This window comes from Marmota flaviventris, chromosome 9, assembly GCF_047511675.1.
Source record: "Marmota flaviventris isolate mMarFla1 chromosome 9, mMarFla1.hap1, whole genome shotgun sequence".
NCBI lineage: Eukaryota > Metazoa > Chordata > Mammalia > Rodentia > Sciuridae > Marmota > Marmota flaviventris.
Window position 1 is genome coordinate 30,100,432 of NC_092506.1, and position 25,589 is coordinate 30,126,020.

At 39.6% G+C, this 25,589-nt stretch overlaps 1 protein-coding gene across 9 annotated transcripts in view; it reads right to left on the reverse strand.

The window, feature by feature from the left end:
• Positions 1–25,589, reverse strand: part of Cd44 (CD44 molecule (IN blood group)) — an 81,490-nt gene that overhangs the window by 20,168 nt on the left and 35,733 nt on the right. For 5 of the 9 annotated variants that reach the window (XM_027936731.2, XM_027936728.2, XM_027936730.2 and 2 more), the window contains exons 3-7: positions 24,117–24,250; positions 18,898–18,966; positions 16,051–16,275; positions 3,069–3,197; positions 1,641–1,772 (exon numbers count right to left, since the gene is read on the reverse strand). In XM_027936731.2, coding sequence (XP_027792532.1) covers positions 1,641–1,772; positions 3,069–3,197; positions 16,051–16,275; positions 18,898–18,966; positions 24,117–24,250 — 689 coding nt within the window. Of the gene's footprint in view, positions 1–1,640; positions 1,773–3,068; positions 3,198–4,910; positions 5,028–5,506; positions 5,621–8,212; positions 8,339–9,602; positions 9,729–16,050; positions 16,276–18,897; positions 18,967–24,116; positions 24,251–25,589 lie in introns of all 9 variants that reach the window. The other 4 variants (XM_027936732.2, XM_027936734.2, XM_027936736.2 and 1 more) reach the window with 3 other exon arrangements.

The window sequence follows — 25,589 nt, forward strand, 5'->3', positions numbered from 1 at the left end:
TGTAATGGGATCCATTTCTCTGCCTCAGTTTGAAGACCCTTTAGTTTGATTCTGAGGATCTTTTACTGCCTTTCTTTTCTACTGGATGTCATCAGAGCCCCCAGGAGCCATGTTGCACTAAAATGTGTGCAGAGGCTGCATGAGGCACTACAGGAACTCAACGCAATGGCCCCAACCTAGCCATTCAACTCTTCTTCCCTATGACAAGGGACCCACCAGTCTGACATAGTTATTTCTTGGCTTTTCTTCTTTTGTGGCCTTCCTTATGTGAATCTCCTTTTGTTAAAAAGAAAATCTTTTACTTCCTTTCTCTAAATACCCAAGTTTTTTTTTTTTTTTTTTCCATTTTCCCCAAAACAGATCCAATCCATCTTCCTCTAATGCTCTCTGGAGGGTGTGGGATGCTCTGAATTTATTGAGCAATTACTGTTGGCAATAGTGACTTCACATCTCTTTCTGCTTCACATTGTTAGGTCTATTTTGATGCTAAATGCTTTCTTTTGCCAGCTAAAGAGCATGGGCTATGGATTATTCAACTTATTTATTACTGATAAAAGAGGAGCACTACATACTATCAATTCTTGAAGTTTCTCCCAAGCAAACTGTCACTTGTTATGATGAAGAAAAATTCCTTTTAAGCATACAAGTTGATAGGATCAATTCGCAATATTCTAATCTTGCAGAACGATAACTACTATCTTTTTCTCTCTCTTTTTGAATTGCTCATAGGTAAATAAGAAAGAAGGGTATTTAAGAAGTCAGGAATTCCATCTCATTTAAAAGTTGTTCACCCATTAAATTCATGAACATTCACTGAAAGCCAAGAAGAGTCTAAATTCCAAATCACTAAATACCATATTATCTCTAAATGTGACAAGAATAATCAAGTTTTCTGAGCCTTTTAGTTACTTTTTTGGTATAACTGCTCATCAACTCTCTGATTTTTCTGCCAAAGACAAGTTATTTCTTAGACTGCAATGGAAATAGTCACTGACTCCATAACCTTGTTCTTTTGAAAACCTTGGGTTAGAAGTAAATGGAAGAGGGCTGGGATTGTGGCTCAGTGGTAGAGCGCTGCCTAGCACGTGCGGGGCCCTGGGTTCGATCCTCAGCACCACTATTTTAAATAAATAAATAAAAGTATTGTATCCAACTACAACTAAAACTTAAAAAAAAAAAAAGTAAATGGAAGAGCAATCTTGGGACTAACCCCTCCACATGGGAAAAGACTTCCACTTTCACAATATATAAATAATAATCCTTTAATGCTCTTGCAAAATTATTTATTCTAATATCAGGACTTCATATTCGGATGAATGTGTCTATTTCTCCTACCAAGAAAACTGAGTTCTGAAGAAATTCCAAGTTCCCAGGGAAAGTAGATTGGCCTAAAACCCAGGACATATTGCTAAGAGAAATAACTGCAAGATTTTAAAAACATAATATATTCATTAATGATGGTGGAATGTGACAATCATTATTATCCAAAATACAGGTTTGAAGACACGAATTGGTGTGAATATACTATGTATACAACCAGAGATATGAAAAATTGTGCTCTAAATGTGTAATAAGAATTGTAATGCATTCTGCTGTTACATATATATATATATAAAAAATTCAAATGTTCAGACTATTACCCATGGTTCTTTCTGTCTGATGACCTCGTCCCATTGGATGTGAGATTGGGTCAAAGTGATCAGTCCAGAAATGGTCCTCTTGACTCTGTGTTGTCATTCTTTGATCTGGATGGCCGTCGTGGGCTGAAGCTTCTATGACCATGCAGTTCAAGCAATTGTCAAAATGTTAATTGACATTTGTCCAGGGACACACTGATATTTTTCAAAAGATTCTCTAGACCAAACATTACAACTCTCTTTCTAGTACACAGGGCAAAGAGATTTCATGTACAGAATGTTTTAGCAGGTTTGGGTTCATTCATGCTCATTTTCTTGGCAACTGGCATGTGAACTAGAGGACACAAGGCATTAACGATTTCTGCAGTGGATGCAGAATGAGTTATAGGCATCAAGGGAAGATGAAGAAACAGCTCTTGATCCGTGCCGTGTCAATCCCCTTAAGGGGAAAGTACAAGCACCCAAGTGCATGATGTCATGCAGAGAACACCACATTCCAGTGAAATACACAAAAGATTGTTAGTGATCTAGAGAAGGAATCAGATAGATAACAGATTAAAAAAAGCTCACAACAGTATCTCCCCAGCAACAACCATAACCACATAGCCAGTCACTGAATCCCTTGCTCTACTAGGAATTCATTCAAAAGTTGCCATGCACTGGAAAGATATTCTGCATTATATTCTATATTGCAAATGGAAACATGGGACTATTTTTCACTGATAGCAATAAGAATGTGAAATTCACATTCTTTACAAAGCAGGGTGTATTTCAATACTTCAGTCACACAGACCAAAGAGTCATGCACAAGAGCTTGCAGAACTAAGTGATCTGGCATCACTTAGAATGATATGACTTGAGTCCAATTTCTACAGTCCCACGATTCAAGAATAGAGGAGGTGACTTGGTTATAAATATGAGGAAAACAATTGTACACTCAAGGAGAAATCACCAAACAGATATGCACAAAAGCCCAAATGATGTCAGCTAGGTGTCATTTTTCTCATAATATCGGGTTCTGCTTCTTTCTACTCTAGGGTTCTAACAACATTCTTTCTCAGAAGCCTAGTATTTCGCACGACCATATTATAAAGATGGGCCCACATTAGAGAGTAGATTTCTTTACAAAAGGAAGCATTTTATAAGCTTGGTGTCTCTGTTATAATCTTACTAGGGGATGCCCAAAGCTAGATCTGAAAGTGACATTCTCGAGGACATATTCCCTGTGTTTCCTTTGTGTGCGTGTAGCTATTCTGTTCAGGTGATTTTTAGGAGCCTTTAAGGTTTGCCTCTGTGTTCACCACAACATGACTTTTTCAGAAACCTAACAGGACCTTTCCTTCATTATTCTTGTGTCCGGTGTCCTCAGTGCTCAGTATTTAACTCAAAAGGAAGTTCCCACTCAAGTTTGCTTATTAAACCATCCATTACCAGTTGTCCCTGCTGTTGAATGAGATTCTTCTCTTGGTGTTTGGTGATATCCCCCGTGCCATCCATTCCCAAACCACTGTTCTCTCTGCGTGGCTGTTTCTTCTGTTGTACTACTAGAAGTTTCCCAGGCTGTGAGAAGAATGTCAATTGTGAGCCGTTGTGGTCCCATTTCCTCATCAATAGCTCCTATACTTTAAGGGCACAGACTCATGAGGAGAGACAGTAGAAAAGGAAGACAATGAGGAGATACACCACTAATATTCAGAAAGGAACATTAGAAATGAAATGGCCCCATCCTTTAATTCTTCAGCTGAGAAAACTAGGATCCAAAGAAATTTTAATTGGTTCAAAATCATGTGGCTGGATTGGTGCAAAGTTAAGGCCAGGCCCTAGCCTGTGAGTTTCCAGGACTATTCTTATCTTACTGTGGTGGGTGACCTCACATATCCTGTCTAAGAGAACTGTTCAAAGAATAAACTCTTTGCTGACTTTGGAGAAAGAGTATAACAACTTATGAGTATAGTCCGACAACTCACATCAGTCACGTTCCCTAAAGCACACTCAACAAAAATGTATCAGCAATGGCTTTACCCATCGTGAAAGCTGTTACAATGTCTAGGGCGTTACAACACTGACCTATAACCCTATGGCCATGTCCCCAAACCACTACCTTCTGACATTAGGCTCATTAATCCAGGTCTCTTAGGACGTGTTCTGCTTCAGTAAAAAATGTTTAGAATAACTTCTAAGATACACTATTAGAGCACAAAGGGGACTATAGACTTCCTCTCTCTTCCTTTTCCTATTAGAACTCTTCTTTGTTAACCCAGCTCACAACCATTATGTATATATCAAATATATTAGGCTGAGAAATCACATGTGAGCCTGTTGGACATGTTCAGTACAATGTGCAGGACTTATTGAACTGTGTCCTAAATTTTTCTTTGGTTGTCTGGGATCCCTCAGCTGAGTGATTCCCAAAAGCTCCTTTAGCATCTAAGTCACTATTTAGTACATGTCCCCTACAGGGGTATTCAAGGTTGTGAGAGTGGTAGTTGAACCACAGTTTCAAAAATGCTACAAACTGTTATCTATAAAAAAAAAAAAGGCTTACTTTATTCCAAATAAGGTAGGCATCTCTCAGAGTTACAAATCTGAAAGAAGAGAACATACTTTTTAACTTTTTCTCTTTTTGTTTTCATCCTATTTTGATAGTCAAGCGGTGAGACTGGAGATTCTTTTAGAAAACCTGAGGTGTTTGTGCATAAAGAGAAATGACAGTGAGAGTATCAAAGCATCCCTCAAGTTCCCCTGGGTTTAGAAACAGAAAAAGAGCAGTTGTAGAATTCAAATGCAGACCATGTATATTACTGACTTTTCCCCAAGAGTTCAAGGGATGCCATTTTGTGGAAGGAAGAGAACATGAAACAGAAAGTGGGTTTATCACACATCCTCACAGAGAAGAAGTATTCCAAAGATCCATCTGTTTGTCAAATTTTCCTTCCAGATCCTCCACTAAGCACTCAAAGAACGCACTCTTCACCATAAATTTCCATAAACACACACAAATCACCCACATGGGACCTCTGGGAATTTTTAACACAAAATTCTATCTCAGATATAGAATTTATCTCAGATAAACATTTTGGCCTTTCATGCAACCTGACAAGTTTTCTTCCAGTTTCTAAAAATTGTGTGTATATTTGGCCCCTTTTCATCCTCTGCAGAGATAATGACTGTTCAGAGACACAGAGTATGGCCAATGTCTAAAAAATGTCTTCCCTAGCCCCCGGAATGTCTTTATTAACTCCCATAACCAGAGCTGCCAACCGCCATCCTTACTTGTGCTTGTTGAATGTGGGGCCTCCTCTTCATCCTGATGCTCATGGTGAGTGAGAGGAGGCTCTGGTTCCTGGGTCCGGTTTTCTCCATGAGCATTGGAGCCATTTTTGTCTACATCTGTTATGGTGAGGTTATACATGCTGTGATTTTTTTTTTTTTATCAATCAACTTTTATTGGTTTTCTTCTTCCATTTATGTACATGCTATATAAAGGTGTTATGTCTGAACACTACTTCTAAGCATCCACTCTCATAAATTTGAATGATTTCACTAATATGTCCCAAGAAAAAAAATGAATGGGCATGAAATTTCTTCACGATTACTTGGTATTCCACCATAAACACCTTGTCAGAGATGGTGCCATAAACCATTCAAAGGTATTCATTTTATAATAAGGCCACAAAAAATACCTTGTGCCCAGATGGTATGACTGATATCTGACTCCTAAATGGAATTGAGCATCCTTATGAAAGTTCACTGAGAATTTGTGATGCGACATTAACTAAATTTTCCACTGTGTCCTAAGGGTTGACAATTGCAGCATCATAGACTTTTGAAGGAAAAATATCTTTCGTTAATTACATATAACCCATTACCAGTTATTCTTGTGGTTGTCTCAAGTGGTGCTTCTGGATTTGAATGGCTTGGCCTCCATTGGTTCCAGTCCTGGTTCTGTTCTGTGTGGTCAGAAACCCGTGGAGTGGTTGAAACTGTGATAACGATGATTGAAGCAATTAGGAAAATGTTATTTCTTGAGCCTTCACAAATTGTACTGCACATTTACTCCTTCTGTAGTCTATACAATGAGTCATCTATACCAGGTTGTATAGATGGTTGCATGGAAATGGAGAGAAAGCGGAGAGAGAGTCTTCAGCTTGATCCACCATATTGTGAAGCATCTCAATGTCCTTTGCATTCTGTCATAGAATACGTTGGGGTTCAGAACATGAGATCTTCTGGGAGAAAGCAGCCAAAGAAACTGTGGTAGCAGAAAGAACAGCTTTGAATACACCAGCCCTCCACCGAGGATCACCAGAGATGACAGAGCTTTGCCCATCCATGCAGATTTGTAGGTGGCCCTCTGCACTTGAAAGGCCAAAGAATTGGTATCGCTGGCATGTTTGCTACCTCAGACGGAAGAGGCAGGTGATTGAAAATTATACCACAATGATCACTATTTTGTTAGTAATTTTTCTGGAGAAACAAATACCCTGAGCAGCCAGAGCTTTCCTGTAGATGGTTCTGAGAAAGAACATCTACCTAAAATAGCAATATGGTTTAGCTACATAACTCTGAATGTTTCTCAGACACCCACGGTAATTCTCATCAAATACAAACTATATCATGAGCAAGCCATTCATAGCCAATGAAAGAAAAACAAGATGCATTACAGTCAATAGAAAAAGTCCAGAAGTAACCCATCACCATCAGAAAAGTGCATTGAAAAAAAAAAAGAGGTATATATCCATATAACAGTTCCCTGATATTGTCATAAAAAATATTAGCATAAACATCTAACAGAAGGATCATGACAAAATTAGAATGTCTTTTTATGAAAAGGCTATTTGCAAATCCATCTTCTTTCAAAGCTTATTTTGATACCCAAATAACACAAAACTATTTCACAAGTTAAGAAAATAATGTCTAGAATCATGAAACACATTCTCAATAGGCATGAAAAATGGTAGTTATCCTTCCCCTCCAAAAGGAAAAGGGTATCCTGTTGAATCACAGGCATAGACACTCAGCAAAAAAGTGAATGGAAATTGAAAAATATGCTATAGAGATGAAGAAATAGTGAAGGAAGTTTTCTCCTGCAGTCTGATCATACAGTTTATTTGCAGGTTGATCTTTTGGGGTCACCATCCAAGGGATTTTGGTTTCTCAAGTATCAAAACCATATTTTTTACAGATGGACCTACCCAAGACTGGGCCACATCCTGAACCCAGGAGACAGTGTACTCATAAAGCTCCAGTGATTTTGGTTATTTTATTTTCTTTCTGAAGGTATTAAAAAGAGCATAGAGGGGCTGAGGTTGTAGCTCAGTGGTAGAGCGCTTGCTTAGCATGTGTGAGGCCCTGGGTTCCATCCTCAGTACCACATAAAGATAAATAAATTAAATAAAGGTATTGTATCCATCTACAACTACAAAAAAACATTTTTAAAAAATTAAAAAAGAAAGAGTATTAAAATTAAAAAAGACTAAGCTCTGCAGAGATATCCAGTCTAAGGAATATATATTTTAAAGTTATAAAATAAAGAATGGAGTTCATTTGTTGTATGGCTGCCATATGCTCAGATGCTTTCAAAATCTGGGCTATTCTTTTAGATCCCCTCCTCCCTGGGTGCTATTCATTTGGGGATGAAACTCTCAAGTTTCAACAGGACAGACAGAAATTCAGTGACCTGGGAGAGCTCATGTAACACCCCAAGAGCCTTATCTCTAAGGAAAAGCAAAGCTGTGATGGAGTTACTTTCAAGATTCTCATTCTGTCCAGCAAAACCATAGGTCATCACAGGTTCATGTGAGAAACTCAGTCATCTGGCAGAATATTTGACCAAACTTGGTATATTTTAATTTTTAAAGAATATTCTTTTCAACTCAATTTTCATGTCTTAGTTCTCAAAAAGTTTTATAATGGTCACAAATTTGTATACTATTAAGCAGTTTCACTATTTGCTTTTAATAACTAGCACTGCCTTGTTTAAGTGAGCTAATATTCACCCTTCTTTTCAATGTCTTTTAATTCCATGTTTGTTAAAATTCTAGGTTTGTTCCTTTGACTTCAACCAGGTTTTGATTAAGACAACTCTTGAGTTCTCACTCCCCTGTTTTAAGCCTTTCTAGGCCCTTCTAAAAGCCTTCAATTCAGGGTCATTGGCAATTTTGAATTAATACTCTCTTAACCACTCTTCAAAAGCAAGGGCTTTTTTCATCCACATGCTCCCAGCACCCAGCAGAGTAGGTACACAATGAGCATTTGTTGTGATGTTTTCACATGTCATTCTCTGACAAACCTCGATAACTCAAAGAGAATCTATAGTAGCCAATCTCACCGATAAACAAAATAGGAAGAACCTAAGGCATTTGGTTCACTTCTCCAAATATATTTAGGTTGTCATTAAAAGAAATTGTATCTTATTTCTTCCTCCACAATCATATGAGGATATAACTAAGGGATCATCATAAGTCCACCCATTTTTCACATTGACTGTTTTCCAAGAGAAATACTGTCAGGTGTCACTTAGGTTAATTAGTAAAACTTGCATAACTGGTTCTACTGGAATTGATCATTCTTACTGGTGCTGGAGACAAAGTCTTCATCATCATCAATGCCTGATCCAGAAAAACTGACGTGTTTGTCTCTTTCATCTTCGTTCTCTTCATTTGGCTCCCAGCCTGTTGAAATGGCATTTGGATCCGTACCTGTTATGGTGACTTGCATTAGTGGTGGAGCTGGATGCCAAGTAACCCATTCGACAGAGGAAGAAAGTCAGGTACATCAGGTGGAATGGATTTCCCAAGATTTCAAGAGGAAAGGGAGAGGGTTCTTGCAGACTTGCATCTGAATCTAATCTATAGATCGCAAAACAATTGCTATGATCTTTACAACAGAACCTTCACTTTAAGAAAGAATAAATATGGACACCGCTCCACCAAAGAAGTAAAAACAGAACACAGCAAACTAAAAGCAATGAAAAGATAGTCAAAAACTCCCCTGTGCTTCCAGATGCGGTTCTTAATAACTCATTATTCACATTCTTTAAAAGTTTGAGTTCCAAGAAAAGGGTGGAAAGGTTTCACATATGCCTATTTGCTTTACCAAGACACCTTCAGGAAAACTTTGAAATCATGTCAATCATTTCTAAAAGGTTACAGTGGCATTCATAATTTTCTAATTTATTTTTCTTAAATCTTTAGCATCAGATTATGTATCTCTCTAAATGCAAATGGAAGTAATGCTGTAATTCCCAACAGTACTTTGGCAGACAGAGAGGGGGGAAAAAAAAGTCAATTAACAGAGAAATAATTTCTGGCATTTTATTAGTCAACCAGAAGAGACGATGAAAGTGGACTCCAGTCTAAATTCTTAGAACTTTTCCTTCTTTTCTTTTGGAATCAATCATAGAAAAGGAGATGGAAACTTTCAGCTTCTCAGTGGTTACTGCAAAAGACCTCTTTTTTTTTTTTTTTTTACTAAAAAGAGGTTTTCTGCATTTTGAATGAGGCTCAGGCTGTCTTATGAAATGACCATTTGCTTTGCATACCATTAGTGTCCATCCCAATAACGCAATTGAAGGAGGTTTTCTATATTTTCCTATCTCAGCTAGGTTATTTCATTTTCTCATAAAAAAGTTACAAGCTTTTATGACTTCAATAATTTTGGAGTAGGCATAAGCATTCTTTCAAAGTTATAATTTTGTTCTATCCTCAAGACAACCTGCCCCTGTTCATAGCTCCTCTACTATCCTCCTCCTAGGAGTTAGAAATCCCACAGAGAAGAAAGAAGAAAACTGCATATTAGTTCCATGTAATCAAAGATACCGATCTCAGAACTCATAGTCCTTCCAAAATCATCACAAATATTCGTTTGAACAGAATGGACTTTAGACTTGAACATTATCCCATATGGCAATGAAAATCATTAAAGATGGTCAAGAAAATATATAAGATAACCATAACTCATTACCAGACATTGTTGTTGTAAGAAGATGATTCCTGGACTCTGATGGTTGAAACAACCATGAAAGCCAGTCCTGGGCCTCTTGCTTCTTGGTTGCTGTTTCAGGAGCCGTAGCACTAGTGCTCATCAAAGCTGTGGTAACCATGACTGAACGGATTGTTGAAAAGTGAATTGTGAGTTCCTAAGAAATAGCATTGTGTATGCTTTCACTAATTTTTTTCCCTACTCAAGAGAATCATCTATACTCAATAGATGGAAAGGTGGAAAGAAAGGGAAAAGGCCAAGAAATTCCATTTCTTTCAGAGGTCTAGACTAGAATTCATAGAATGTCAGAGATGGAAGGACCTTGAATATTATCTGGCTCAAGCTCTTCATCTTAAAGATGAAAAAATAAAAGTGCTGGAAAAATTTGCTGACTTGTGTGAAGTCAGAAAGCTAATTAGCAACAGAGACACCTCAGAGCATGAGAGCTCTGAATTCTAAAAGTTTACAATGTGAAATGGGGAGGGAAATTTTGTCTCCTCTGCCATGATGCCGAACAAGGACCAGTGGTAAATATTTCAGGGAGATGGGTGTTCTTCCAACACCCATGCTACAGCTTCCTTTAGATTTAATGGAATAATCTGAACTATCCAACAATGAACTTCTTTAAGAGGAGCTTTGTTCCCCATGATAAGGAAGATCACTTGGCAGGAAAGTTGTGTAAGTAATTAAATGATTAGAAATGCTGATTGAACCAGACTATTTAAGATCCTCTCCAAATCTGAGCGTTTATGATTCTACACCCCAGGTCTTTAGAGTCCTAGCCCCTTAATCTTCCATACACTCTATCTTGGCTAACCAATATCATTCTCCAAGAATTTAGGGTATGATATTTCTGCCAGATATAATCCCAGGAATCCAAAACACAGGAAAAGAGAACATGTAAAGTAGGAGACTGAAGAAGATGTCTTTCCACTTTCTCCATGGAGACTCCAAATCCCCTAGGAACCTTGCCCAGAGTCATTTATTTTATATCAACACTATTATTTCACAAAGCAGAACAGTCCATTTTTAGTCCCATTTGAATTGAAAATAGTATAGCAACACAGGAAAAGAGACAAAGTGACCCACTGATAAAACCAGAAGCAAGAATCTTGACTTGAAAATTTCCAAAGACTGACATTTCTGCCACCGTGACGTGCAACGGAAGAATATTGGATAAGAGGCGACAAAAAAGGGAGAACAAGTTCAAGCAGAGAGGCTGAAACCATCATTAAAATCCCAAATACAAAAGACAAGTGAGATTTCTTTTTTCAGATTTCAAGAAATCCCAGAAATGATCCCCAAATAAACACAGCCAAAGAAGACCTTTTCCTTCACACTATTTTTTTTTCTGCAAAGGTCAACACTGTAAACATTCAAAAATGGCCTTTTCAGTGTGCTGCAATCTCTTTCCCACCTGACCCCAACATATCCTAATCAGTGTGACATGGAACCATAACATAATAACATAACATAGCACTGTTGTCATAAGTGATTATTTATAGAAGTAAAAGATATAGTTTATTCTGTCTTAAAAGCAAATGTGAAGTATCATCTTTCTATTTTTATTTCTTCCCTTTTGCGGAGAGGATGTCTGCTTATTTTGAAATATGATCATATTCTCCATCAGCAAAAGCTAATAAATGGAGATATGCTTCTAAACCCCCACCATTGTTATAGACAAAACATTTCTCTCTGAAGCTCCCACTTTAAAATACTTTGCAGGAATTTAGAAATCATAGGCAAACCTCCAAGAACCTGTAGGCAACCTAGACTCTGATGTAGAACCACATCATTTTCTACCTTACAGTAAAGGTTTGAAGTATCCAAACAAGTGTCCAGGGCCTGCCCTTTCCAGGTGTAAATCATGGTTCCCTCTTTTACTACTAACTGTGATAACTGGGTCAGCAGGAAATAAAGGTGTGCATCTTCCAATAGACTTTTTTCCTAGAAGATATTTTTCTCAATGAATCACATAATCAAAGCATCTGAAGGAAAAATAATTTTGATTCTACATACATGATGCCATAAAAAGAACAAATTAGGTATTTAGGGGATCTTGTTATATCCCCAGAGCTATTGGCTTCTGTGACAAGGGAAACAGCATCAGATCCTGCTCTCACTAGTGATGCTGAGGGACCCTCAGTGGGACACTTGGGCATGATAATGGATATTTTTTTTCTTATCATTAAAAGACCTGGCATTCAAGACTATCGATGAGCAAAAGACATAGCGATTTACCTGTGGCTGCTGTTGTTGTGAGATCCTGAGTCTTAGGCTGTGAATTACCAAACCAGGACCATATCCAATTACTTCTCTTCTGAGCTGATGCACGGCTGTTTGAGTGCACAGTGGAGGTAACTGGATCGATTATGAAAACATTGTTGAGTGAGATTCTCTCTGTCAGAGTTTACTCTCCATTCTATATCAAACATCTGTATCTCTTATAGAATGAAGATTAAAGAAGAGATATTGAGGTGTGTATTTTTTTTTTTTTTAATCTTTCTGGCCTTCTTTCTAACATCTCCCAACATCTTAGAACAACATCAGAAATGCAAATTTGTATGGGTATCATTCCAGTGCTTCTCAATCTCCCAATTGAACCTCCTATAATAATGATTAGAGCAAAAATCAAGCCACAGCTTAATACTGCAATGGCAGGAGATTTGTTTTTTTCTTGACTGGGTGACTGGACCATGCAATATGCTAGAAGGTCTTCAATGCAGCATGACATAAAGTTGCTTTCATTCATTCACCTTTGGAGTATCTTTGGAGATGCTTGCATATATCAATTGGATCTATCTAGCAACACACCCAGCTTGTGACAACAACTGGGACTTCAAAGCTCTACCCATACACATCAAACTCAGACCACACTTTATACTTGAGCAAGAATATCACGAAGGGTGTGTGTTCCAAGTATTGAAATCACATCAAACTTTCTCAAGTATCCACTCATCACTTTCTGTCACTTTGGATTCAATTCAGTCCGTGTTTCCAGACAAGAAGCAAAAATGTCAAAGTTAAAGATTTTGAACTCTACTCAAATTAGAAAAAGGATAACAGTAGCATTTTGTAATTTAAAAATCTCTCACTTGACTCTCCACTTGGACTTGAGTCCAAAATGTTTCTCCATAAAAACAGAAAGGTAAAAATCATCAGGACAAATACATAAACCAGCTGAGATTATTAAGACATATTTCAAATGTTGAAAATGTGATACAAATTAAGGCCTCTTCCTTCAAAAAAGTGACCCTATACATAAACACTCAACATTTTGTGCGTTGTTTCAAGTGGTTCCTGAATACCTTCTCATTATAAACTTTGGCGTTATACATGCCAAATTCCTATAACAGGCACAACATGGTCCATGCTATAAAGGACACATTAGTTCAGAACCAGAAAGCAGAGAGATAGGAGCCAATTTCCCTTATTATGCCCCCAGTAAACCTGAGCATCCCTTAGAAAGCCCATAGACACCCTGTTCTCACCTCAGTAACTTTATGAAAATAGCTTAGTTCCTGCCACTTTCACCCTACAGTACACCAGGAAAAAAATAGCAACAAAGGAAATGAATATACAAGAGCAAGATAGAAATAGGCATTATTTTCATCTTCCTGAAAGGAGTCGTATGAGAGGGAAAGATGAAAACAGCTACAGCCTCGCCAGCACTTTCCAATTTGCCCCACCCAAGTACGCCATGCCAAACCAAAAGAAAAAAAAAATTACTTGTTTGACACCCAGAAGACAAGGAAATTGAGACTTCCAAAGCAGGAGTTGGCTTCCTGAATTAGTTTTGGTTTCTTGATTCCAGAAAGTTCCAATCACCAATAGGAAGGCACCGATTGACACATCTCCAGGAGGGCTCTTCCAAAAATAACAATTATGATAAACAGCCCACGGGAAGTCCAGAGCCGTGTAAATGGTTGGTCTTGTTAGCTTTCCCTTTGCCACCCACTAAGGACCCTTAAGAAGGAATGAAGCAGTCAAGCCAAAGACAGGCAGCTTCCACGTCCCCAGCCAGCCCTCCTCTTGACCTCTGCCTCCCTGCATGCATTAGGGAGGATCTGCAGACACTGCCTCTGGCTATGGCCCAGCTCAGTCCAACCGTGATAAGGCCAGGGAATCTCCTTCCTGGACTCAGAAAATCTGATTCTACTTAGGAGCTCAGCATTGTTAACTCTTCCCAGTATGCCACAGGCTGCATTCAAGTTTCCACCCGGCTTTTGTTTGTTCTGTTTTCTTGTCTTTGTTTTGATATCCTTCTTTGCATGGATTAATCTCTTGGAGCTGCCGTTGGCCTTAGTGAATCCTAGAACACTTCAATAATTCTCCACTTAGCTCTGGACTCACCCACATGGACAAATTGGTTTCTCTCTTCTGTCCTGAACTATTAAAAGAAACAGCTAAGTGCTCTGTAAGGAGGAAAACATAATTATTCTCTTAAGTATGTTTTTCTTTTCCTTAATATCTGAACTAGCATGTTGCATCCATCAAGGAAGGACTAACATTGAGCCCCAGTAACCAAACCAGTGTCTGGCACAGACTCCAAATCTTGGTTGAATAAATGAAAATCTCACTCAAACTTATTCTTTTCAATATTACTTTCTAGGGTTTTTACCATTGGATCCCAAGCATTAGAATAGACACTGCACATAGTAGGTCCTCAAAACACATTTGCTGACTGACTAACTTAGAAAAGATGCTAATAAAAATGTGATAATTGCCTTTTCTAAAGCACAAGGGGGTGGAGGGCTCATCTCATCCCCACAAGATGTATTTTGTCAGGATTTTCTTCTTTGGTGGGAAATAGGACTTTAGAACTGTTCTACTTCCTGCTGACACCCCTAATTATTGCATTTGCCAGTGTCTAACAGAACTGTGCACCGTAACAACAAAGTGATGTTAAAAAGGCCAGCAACCAGCCTGGTGCTGGGCGAGTGCCTGTGATCCCCTACTCCAGAGGCTGGAACAGGAGGATCGCAAGTTCAAGGCCAGCCTCAGCAACTTAGCAAGATCCTGTCTCAAAAGAAAAAAAAAAATTAAAAGAGCTGGGGGTGTAGCTTGGTTGGTGTAGTGTCCCTGGGTTCAATCCCTAGTGCTAAAAAAATATTAAAATAAAGGCAAGGCACCCAGGAAGCAGCAGGCAGCCCGTGGCACTATGGTTTCCAGATGTCTGTCTTGAGAAGTGTTGCCCATAGAACCACAAACAAAACCACAGGAAAAACATACTTAAGAAGATGGGTGCCATCTTCAGAGAGCCCAGGCCCAGGAATGCATGGGAAATTTGAATAGATGCACTTTTTGAGATGCTTCAAAGAATCTGCGGAGAATAACCAGAACCCCAGACCTACTTGCATCACTCTCTCATCAAGTTTCTAACAGAAATTTAAAAATGCCATTGAGCAAATAACCTTAAATTAAATCAGAGCCATGTGGAAACTTCCCTGGCCTCTGGGTGATAAGGGATAGAAAGGACCTCATCTTGAGTATTGACAAACAAGTATATTTCTGCCACACTGTCTGGAGGCGGGAGTGTCACCCCTCAAGAGCTGAAGCCAGGAAAAGAGAAATCAATCGGCACCATATTAGGAAATCCACCCAAGACCCAGTTGCACTATTTAAGTATGAATAATTCCCACAGGAGCAGAGCCCATCTGGAAACCTGTTGAAAACAAATCAGAGGGGGACAGAGGAAAGTGAAAAACGAGAGAGAGGATGTGCAATAGAACTGCAGCCAATGGCATGAGACCAGAGCCACCAAATGCAGCACTTGCATCTGTCCTCTCTTACGGTCTTAAGTAATGAATGACCCACACACCAGGTAAGCATTAAGAACCTTCCCCGCAGGCTGGCATCTAAACTCTGAAGCTGATATAATTTGATCATAAAACTCCTCCTTAGACCCAAAGCAAAGGAATTGTTTAGCAAATCACAATTGATGATTACGAATTAATATCACACCATGAATGACTGTAAATATGATATACATTTAGGTAGAAAAAGGAGCCTATGGAATGGTATTCGTTCTCGGCACTCCCACCTTTATGGAAACAATCGTATCTACAGTGAGTAAGAAGAAAGAAGCAAAACCAAAAGTTGTTTCTGTATCGGGTTTGAACCCTAACTATATCCCCAGAGATCAGAGCATCAGGGAGGGTGGTGGGGGGTCTTCTAAAACACTTCCCGTGGCACTTCTTACTCCAAGGTAAGAAACACATAGTTGTAGACAGACAGACAATTGCAGGCTGTGGTTGTCGAGGCATATAGAGCATGGACCGGCACGGCCACCCACCGCCCCAATGACGTCACCACCGCCTCCACGTCTGAGACAAAAGAAAATCAAAACTCAAGGGAATATGGCTCAGGAGATCCCAGGTGTGTTGCCAAGGAATTGCTACTGGGAAGCAGAAGGGCTCCTCCTCCTTACTGGTGGTAGGGTTGTTCTCGGAGACCCCGGCGTCCTCTTGGTCTGTGGACGGTTGTGAAGTGGGCAGGTGGGTGTGGAAGATGGTGTAACCCCCTGAAGTGCTCCTTTCGCTGGAGGAGCCACTGCTCATGTCCTCGTCCATAGGTTGGCTGGGGTTGATGTCTTCCTCGTGCGTCCTGTATTCGCCTTTCTTGCTGTAGCGGGTCCCATCGCGGTTGACAATGGCTTGGGAGAGAGAAGGGCACTTTGAGAACTTTACAGCTGATATTTTTTGAGTCTTGAAGAAAGACTGAATTGTCATATAGCACAGTGGCTTTGAAACTCTTCTTCTGTAGGATGGATACCTTTCTATCTGGTGAGGAGACATGGGGGGTTGCACCCAGAAAGTACATTCTTCTCTGCTCTCCCTGCACCCCATCCCACACAGCCTGGAAATGAGCAGGAGAAAGAAGAGGTTCTGGGGAACCCTCATATTTGAATCCCAGCTTCATGTAGCTCTGGATGAGGCACAATTGTGAGCTTAAGTCCTCATTTCTAAAGCAAGTGCAATGTCACCTTTTGGATAGAATTATCATGAGCCTTATGACATTGTGAGTAAAGCATTCAGCACAGTATTCAAAATAAATGAATGCTCTATAAATGATAATTCCCTACCTGGTTCCTGACTCTGCCTTCTGAAGGTTGTGTATAGTGTGTTGTTATTAACTCTATCCATTTCCAGAAAAGATTTGAAATAGCAGACTAGTAACCTCCACAAGGAAGGCATGGTTGCAAACCCATGAAGGAACAGATTTTCTTTCTAAAGGGCAAATTTTGTCAGTTGAAGCAAACCTCCACTCTAAGCTAGGAAATCAGTGTGTCTAAATATTGACAGAGGCTCTGCCATCCTCTGTGAAATTTGACCTTGATGTTAACAAACACGGATGTACATAAAGATCTAAATCTTTGGTTTAAACAAGTAAATGGCTAGAATGGACTAGAGGGGGGGAAAAGTTCAGATGAATTTATTCATTGTTCCTGCTTTAAATATGTGCTGCCTTCAAGTCTGGGCCACTCACTACATGCATGTGCATTTAGCAGAAATTATTTTCTGCTGAATTGCATCAGTGCGACTGAAGTTTCCTTTTGTCCACTATCTAGCTTGCTCAAGTGGAATTATGAAGAAAAAAAAAACACAAATGAAAAAAAATAATTCCCAAATCTCAGTCTCCCTGATAATCTCTGTAGATGATCTGAGGAAATACGAAGACCATCTAAGGCCATTTTCTGTAACTGTAACAAGATACTTCAGAACAGGTAATTTATAAAGAACAGAAGATTATTTGGCTCACAGTTCTAAAGGCTAGGAAGTCCATGTTCATGAATATGAACATGGTTCACAGCATCTTGTGAGGGGCTTCTTCTTGTATCCTAATATGGCAAAGGGTATTACCCAGTAATGATTCAGAGCAGTGTGCTAGCTCAGGTCTCTCTTCCTGTTCTTATAAAACTATCGAGGCCTCACCTTCATGGGGGCCCATTCTCTTGACCCCCTCCATCTAATCCTAATTATTTCTCAAAGACTCCATCTCCAAATACCATTAACATATAAATTTGGGGGTTGTTTCCCACATGTGAACTTTTGAGGGGACATATTCAAATATACCACTGATCAAACATGTACAAATCTGGGCTTTGAAAGGGATCTGTGGGAATCAAGGTATTTATTGTGCATTTACTATGGACCAGGCACACAATAAATGTATTTCTTAAGTTTTATGACAATCTTTGCATGTCATTCGATTATACATAAGAGAAAATTGAGGCTCAGAAAAAGTAAGGCATTCCTCTATTGTCAGCCAGGTGGTTAAGGAAGTAAGATGTCAAACTGGCCCAATTGATCTAACACATCTCACATTGTACTATTGCTGTGTGAGGCTACCCTTCCTGCAGCAAGGCACAGGCCAAAGACAGATTCTTTACATAACAGGGGAGGCTGAATTTGTATGGTCCAGGAAGATGCCCATCACCCACCACTACTACCACCAAGCCCAAGCACCGTGGCTCTGAGCAAGCAGAAAGCAGATTTCCTCAACACTGTGCTACTTACCAAAGAAATGAATCCCAGGTACAGTATGATCAGGGTTAATGGGTTGAGATATTAAAAAGTTCTGGTTAAGATTTTTTTTTGCTTTTAAAAGTCCCATATACATACTTCTGCAGATAATCAAGATGATTGGGAGTGGGCATGGTATAAATAATGCCACAACACATATCAGGAAGTTTTAACCCTTTATAATTATCTTTCAAAACTTGAGTGATAGTGAACATAAAATTTACATTTTGGAGCCCGAATGCCCCTGTCCTTGACACTTCTTAATCCTTCTTTATAAGAGAAGGATTCGGGTGTCAGCAGCTGGAACTTTAAAATATTATTTAATGTTACTTATGTTTAAATTTATTTTTAAGGTTATCTTCTATTTATGACAAGTGGTGTGGGTTTTCCATTTGCTAACTAGCTTTTATTCTTTTTAAATAAATAAATTTATTTTTAAATAAATAAATACAAATATATTTTAAGTAGAAGAGAATAGGTCAAATAAATTAAAAAAATATATATCAGGTAAAGTGAGAGTGCTGTGTAGTACTTAGGGATATGCGTCCAGAATGTGAAAGTGGTTTCCAAATGACTGAAGATTGAGGAACACTGCTTCAGGATAAACCAAAAGGGGAAGGAACCCTGAATCAGAGCCAACCTTCCCCAGCCCTAGGGAAATGACTAATATTCTATTCAAATATAAACCATAGAGAACACACCGGATGCCCTTCCCAAGAAAGAGAAAACTCAAGATGAGAAGAGAGACTTACTTATGGTAACTATGCCATCAAAGGAATTGGGCAGGTCTGTGACTGATGTACAATCTTCGTCGAGTGGAGCTGGGAAGTAGGGGGAAAAAAAAAGCATGAAAATTCTAAAAAGTCACTAGTAAAATTGACTCCATTTCTATATAGTAAGAATGGGATTTTATTAAATTTATCCTAAGTGATTTTCTTTTTGTGAAACTTGGTATTTTGCTAGAAAGTTCTCTGCCCTTTGTGGTGCACTTTCCATTTTTGTTTAATTTCATAAGGTCCTGAAAACTTATTACCTCTCTCCAACAATTTTATTTATTAAAAAAATCTGTGTTTTCTGTATCAGCCACTATGGAAGGCTGAGGGTTTAATTGTGAACAAGACAGACATGGGTCCTTCTCTAGTGATATATACACTAAAGAAGATTTTAAAATTTTTCTACTGTAAAAGTAATGTGGGATCCTGTAAAAGTTTTTTAAAAACAAAGAAACATATAAACTATCATGAGAAAATTATTTGTAATCTCAGGCACCAATAGAAATGATGGAAAAACATGGCAGACACACGGTTAGCATGAACACCACGTTGATCTGCAGATTAAAAGAGTCAATAAGGAAATTGCCTGATCAAAATATTTTAAAACCAATTAATTTCTAGTCTTGGTATTAATTATTATTAATATACTAATTACTTTATTAATTAAGTACTTTATTACTTCATTAATTTAACTGGTCTTCCTAAGTACCTAATCCGTATAGACTGCGTCTCAGCTGAGGTCAGCCATCTTGGACATAGGCACCCAGAATAACTCTTATGAATATTGTCTTGGCATATCTCATCATGGGCACCCCTGAATTGTTTTTCTTTTGTTCTCCATTTATCTTCTCCTTTCCCAACCCTTCTTCAAGATTTCTGGGCTGTCTGATCATCCACAGATATTGCTGGGAAACCCTCTGAACAGCATTGTCTGAAACCTTTGGAAAACAGGCATTGAAGTTCTACCTGCATGCCATCCCTGGAGTCCTATAAGCAGGCTGCAGAGAGCCTAACCCACCATCCCACTCATGCATGTCATACCTTGTATTGGCCCCTAAAAATTCAGAGAGCTTTGAACTGGTTTTGCTGTTAAAGGAAGCTTGGATTTATTTGTGCATTACAGCTTTCATAGTATGTGTGTGTGTGTCTGTATGCATGTGTGTGTGTTTGAGCACACATGCATTTGCTTAAATGTAATATGGCAGTATATCTGTATGGTTGGTTTCTTCTGGAGTTGCTTCTTGACAAACAAGAAGGAAAAGGGAGAGAGGGAGGGATGAATGGATGGATGGATGCATGCATGCATGCATTTGTGCATGGGGGAATGGAGGTAGACAGACTGCTGTCACAAGGAGAGCTGCTATCACAAGCATTTTAAGTATCTTGTCATAAGTTGTTGGATACTCAGCATTAGGCAAAACAAGAGTTAGGCAAAACAGGAATTGGTTGCTTCCCAGTATCTCTGACATCCTTTTCCCACAAGTAAAGGGAATATCTTTTACCTGACCATATCTTTGGTCTCATCGTGAAAATAACTAGCAGATTCTTCAAAGGGAAAGGTCACCTCCTTGGTAGGGTCATTCCTTACCAACTAATTTAAACCAGCCTTTCGTCACTTCCACACACCCCAACGTGTATCATCTTGCTTTAATTTATTCTTCTTGTTCACCATTGTCTAAAATTATCTCTCTCGTTTTACCTGATGGCAGTCCATGGTGGATCTTACCATGGCCCCTATCTCCTGCTACCACTGCCCATAGGAATTTATAAGCTCCAAAAGATGACTAGTAAGTGTGGGGGTGGGGGGGCGTCGCTGCAGATGGAACCCAGGGTCTCGTACATGTTAGGTAAGTACTTTACCACTGAGCCACACTCCCATCCTGAGGAGTAATCTTATCTGTCTTGGCCAAAATAGTTATGTGTGATGGGAACAGAAAAGCACTTAATAAATTTTTGATCAATTAATAAAAAAAGGCAAAAACCACCAATATAATTTCCCAAAGGTCCATTCTCCCAGGAAGCATACCAAAGATGGTAACTCCCCCAAATGGTTTGCAAATATGAGCAGGTCAAGAAGTGTGTAGATATACTCTGAATGGTATGCCATAAGAAATGTTAAAGGAAATTACAGGTACAGGTGTTCATTAATTATTTGTCAGTATTTGCTTGACACTTCTATGCCAAGTCATTAAAAAAAATATGGAGATAAAAGAACAAACGAACACATTTCTGTCCCTTTTCCTGAGCAATTCACAAAGTTATAGGAGAAGATAGTACTATTTCTTTAGCTCTTTACAATATGAAAAAAATCCTCCAAAATTTTCTTATTTGAAAATACGATCATGTAGCCAACTTGGGCGATTTGTGGGGCTTCCATCCTGTTTATCTTGGAGATGCTGCCAGAGAATGGTCCCATCTTTGGGATGATTTTGGTATTTGTATGCTGCAGATGCCCAGAAATGGGTTTTGGATTATGGATGTTTTATGCCAGGGATGCAGCATCGTCCCCTCAATTCAGACACAATGGCAGATGAGAGAGGCACACTGAGAATCTCCTAGAGATACATTGAAATGGGATGGGGCATGTCAAGACCACTAACCATTCTGTGAATGGTGACAGTGTGTGCTCACATAGACCCCCTTCATGCTCCATTTCACCTAAACTTTGATAAAGAACATCAACTCTAGCAAGTATACTGTGATGGATGGTGACCTAAATGTCCAATTAATATATTCATGCTCCCATGTCAGATCATGGGACCTCATTAGACAGCTTTTCATTCTGCTTAATGAGCTCTGCTCGGCTGGGAGAGTTAGCCGCTGAGGTGTTCCTGAACCCAGGGATTTGTTAGACACTAAGGTGGGCTTCCTGGTGGGCTGTGTTTTCAGAAACTTAGGCTCCATTGCATGAAAAGGGCCAAGAGAAACATGACAGAAACACAGCCTCTGGTTCTTCCTATCCCCACTCTCCCAAGCAGTACTGAGTACAGACAGCTGAAAAAAAATCAATAAATATTCTCTTTAAACTTAAAACTTAGAAGCCTATCAACACTGAGTCAGTTGGGCTGTGGATGTAGCTCAGTGGTTGAGTGTTTGCTTGGCATGAGCCAAGCCCTGGGTTCAATCCCCAGTACTGCAAAAAGCAAAACCACATTGAGTTAATTAGGAAAATAGAGAAAAAGAAAACCATCACTTCTAATTTTGCTCCTTTAATAGAGCCATTTGGGTATGAAATACATCTCTAGTATAAAGTTTTTCAAGTGAATTAACATCCCCCTCTCTAAGGAGAGAAAAGCTAATCAATGCTATTGACCCTGGCTTTGGGAATGAACCCAACATCGTGGGCAAAATTAAAGGCAAGGAGAAAAGCCTCATCCATCTCTGCCTACAGGGCTTTGATTCCAGACCCAGAAAACAGCATGAGCTTTTGCCTTTTTGAATGAAGAGTCTCAAAACCTTAACCAAGGCGACATGGACTTGTAAAACAGGCAAGAGAAAATGAAACACAACTACATACTTCACTAAATATATTTCCTGGAGACAGCAAGGAGAAGCAGCAAGCAGTGCCCAGAGGCTTGGAGTCTGCAGGCCCATGCCAGCCCTTGCACTTGACCAGTCCCTTTATCTCACTTCTCATGCCAAGATGGATCAAGCAGTCCCCACGTTGGCTGGGCATGGAGCTCCTGTTTGTCCCCATGTGGTTGTGTTCATTAGGATAGCCTTAGACATTCCAGGCATGGGCCACATACTGTCTAGCCTCCATTGGACTTTTCCCCTTTTGATCAAACTCTTTTTGGGTCCTCTATCCATGCAACAGAGAGGAGTCAATGTTCTACAGCTTTCTTCTCATCGTTTTGAGTGTCTCTCCATAGTTGTAGTAACCTATATTGTAGCTGTAGTAACCTATATAGGCAGAATTCACCAACTTCACATACTCTGTTTTTACTACCCACTGTGTATTTTTTTTGCTTTCCCCTAAATTCTAGATTTCCTCTCTGAATCCTCATGCGGATCCTTCAAGGTCCTGCAATAATAGGTGGGTGGCACAGCCTGATGCCAGCCCCTGATGCAACCCCACAATGACTGCAATGGCCCTTAAATTTTCATGCAGATTTTATATTCTACTACCGTAGATGATATCTATATTTTTTCATATAGTTAATGTTTTAAGTCACTTTAGAGCTAATTTAGCATCCCCTTCTCACCTTTATAGAAAACTGACACTTCATGAAGATGTGTCATGTTTACCTCGAAGCTTCACCTTTTCCTTTAATGTAGCTTCAAACCTTCAGGTGGAACAGAAGGCTCAGTTTGAGAAGTCAGACTTCTGATCGTTGGCATTGAAATATTTGACATTTATGGAAATGATCCTTCTCAAAAGACCCTGAAGACTCATAATACATAGAATTGTTTGATTTTTCTGGGGCTTGAATTAGATGTGTGAGCACGAATTTCTGGGCTAGGGGTTGGAAGAGTTGCATAGATGGGGAGCCGACCAGCATCTACACCTTCATTTAACTTTCTTATTCTCTAGTTGTGTAGTTGTGTCAACTGTTGGGTAAGTGACATTCAAGAAGGTGGATGGTCAATCATGCACTCTCTTAGCTTCCTCTCAGTCCCATATATAATAAATATTCTCAGCTAAACCATTTGGCTTGCACCCCACTATTAGATCAATGACTTTCCCTTTACACTGAATGAATCACCCTTCGTGAGCTGGCCCCTGCCGACCCCTCTGACTGTATTCCCTGGCATTCACCCTTCCGATCACTGGACTTTAGCCACCTTGGCCTCCTCGATGTCCTTGGAACAGGACAGGATGCTCCTGCATACCTGGCTTTGCACTGGCTGCCCCTTCTGACAATGGCTTCATGCATCACTTTGATCAGGGCTCCTAAATGCACCTACTCGGTTAAAAAAAAAATAAATAAAAGCATTCCTATCACTTTTTAACCTTTTATTTTACTTTGCTTTCTTTTTGAGCACTTACAGCATTCTGCGTTCATAGTAAGTATTTAATATTTATGTGTTCATTATTTGCCTCCCCAACTTAGCACCTTCTCTCTGCTGTAGAGATACTCAGTGAGCGCCTGCTAGATGATAGAAGCTACATAAATCCCCACATATGGTGACACTGAACTGCTGTCATCCAACCATGCTGCCACAGGCCACACAGAGACGGTGCACGTAGAACCAACCTGAAGCGTTGAAGCAATACGTGTCGTAGTGAGAGGTGTTGGAGGTGAGGATGTACACTCCTGTGTTGTTTGCTGCACAGATGGCATTGGGATGGATCCGGGGAATCACCACATGGCCTTGTATGAACCCGTACCTTCCACGGAAAAGCAAGAGGTTACTGACCTGCATGGCTCCTGTGGGAATTTCATAATATCCCATCAAATGACATTTAATGCAGTGTAGCATTTCTTTCAATTCAACCCTAGGGATGTTAGAGGTTTCAACAACTGAGTTATGTGAAATCCCATAATAACATCACAGTAGAGTAAAAGAGATCAACCAGACTAACAGAAACAAAGTTATCTTATTTACAGATCCATGAACAGCCTTTACTTTTTCTTTTTCTGTTTTCTTTATTTTTTTTTTTTTGGACCAGGGATTGAACCCAGGGATGCTTTACCACTGAACCACATCCCCAGCCCTTTTATAAATTTCATTTAAAGACAGGGTCTCACTGAGTTGCTTAGGGCCTTGCTAAGTTGCTGACACTGGCTTTGAACTCACAATCCTCCTGCCTCAGCCTCCTGAGCTGCTGAGATTACAGGCATGTGCACCATCCCCAGCTATTTTTCTTTCCAAATAAATAAAATTCATGAAAGAAAAAAATAAACAGTAGTTCCAAACAAAACTTGTGGTCAAGTTGGTTGGAACAAGCAGAAGGAAACTGAGTCCCAGAAAAGTGATAAGAGATTCACTCTGGCACTCGATGACCATTATATTTTTCAGAAAAGACCTAAAAATACCATTCCTATGATACAGGAAGGGTTGGCTCTTCATTTCAGGGCACAGATTTCATATCTGCCTTACTTCCTCTCTACCATTCTTCTTTCCCAGCTTGACCTTATCCTGAGAGTCCCTCACTTCACACTCCATTATTCTAAACATAAACCCTTGTTCATATGCCAGTTGCATAGCATATGGTCTCCTGAGGATCCTGTGCACAATTCCATTGCCAGTGGAAATAAATTGACCATCATTAAAATGAGAGAAAGAGCAATTAAGGAAGTAGGTAGCAATGGCTCATTTAGTTGGAGAACATTTCAACACAGCAAAGGGGTGGTGGTGGGAGGGGATGTTTAACCCTTCTCCCCCTTCCAAGGTGTCTCTGGAAGCATGTTATGTGCTGCTGGAGGCCCTTTCATTACAGCATGCAGTGCCCAGCCTCTTCTAGCAACATGCTAGTGGCTACATACTCATGACACAAGTTCCCCCCCCCCCAAATAGCAAATGACTCAAAAAATGAGAACATGCCATTTTCAAGGGAGGGGATGATGGCAGCGGGAGGGCAGAGAGGGAGAAGCTAAATCCAGCAGGTTTCTGAAAATGCAGCGCTGACTAAAAGGCTCTGTGCAGATCCTTTAATCTTTCCTGCCAGGGGCAACAGCACAGAGTGCATGGCCCTGCAAGATCCATGGAAATGTGTGTGAGTTGGA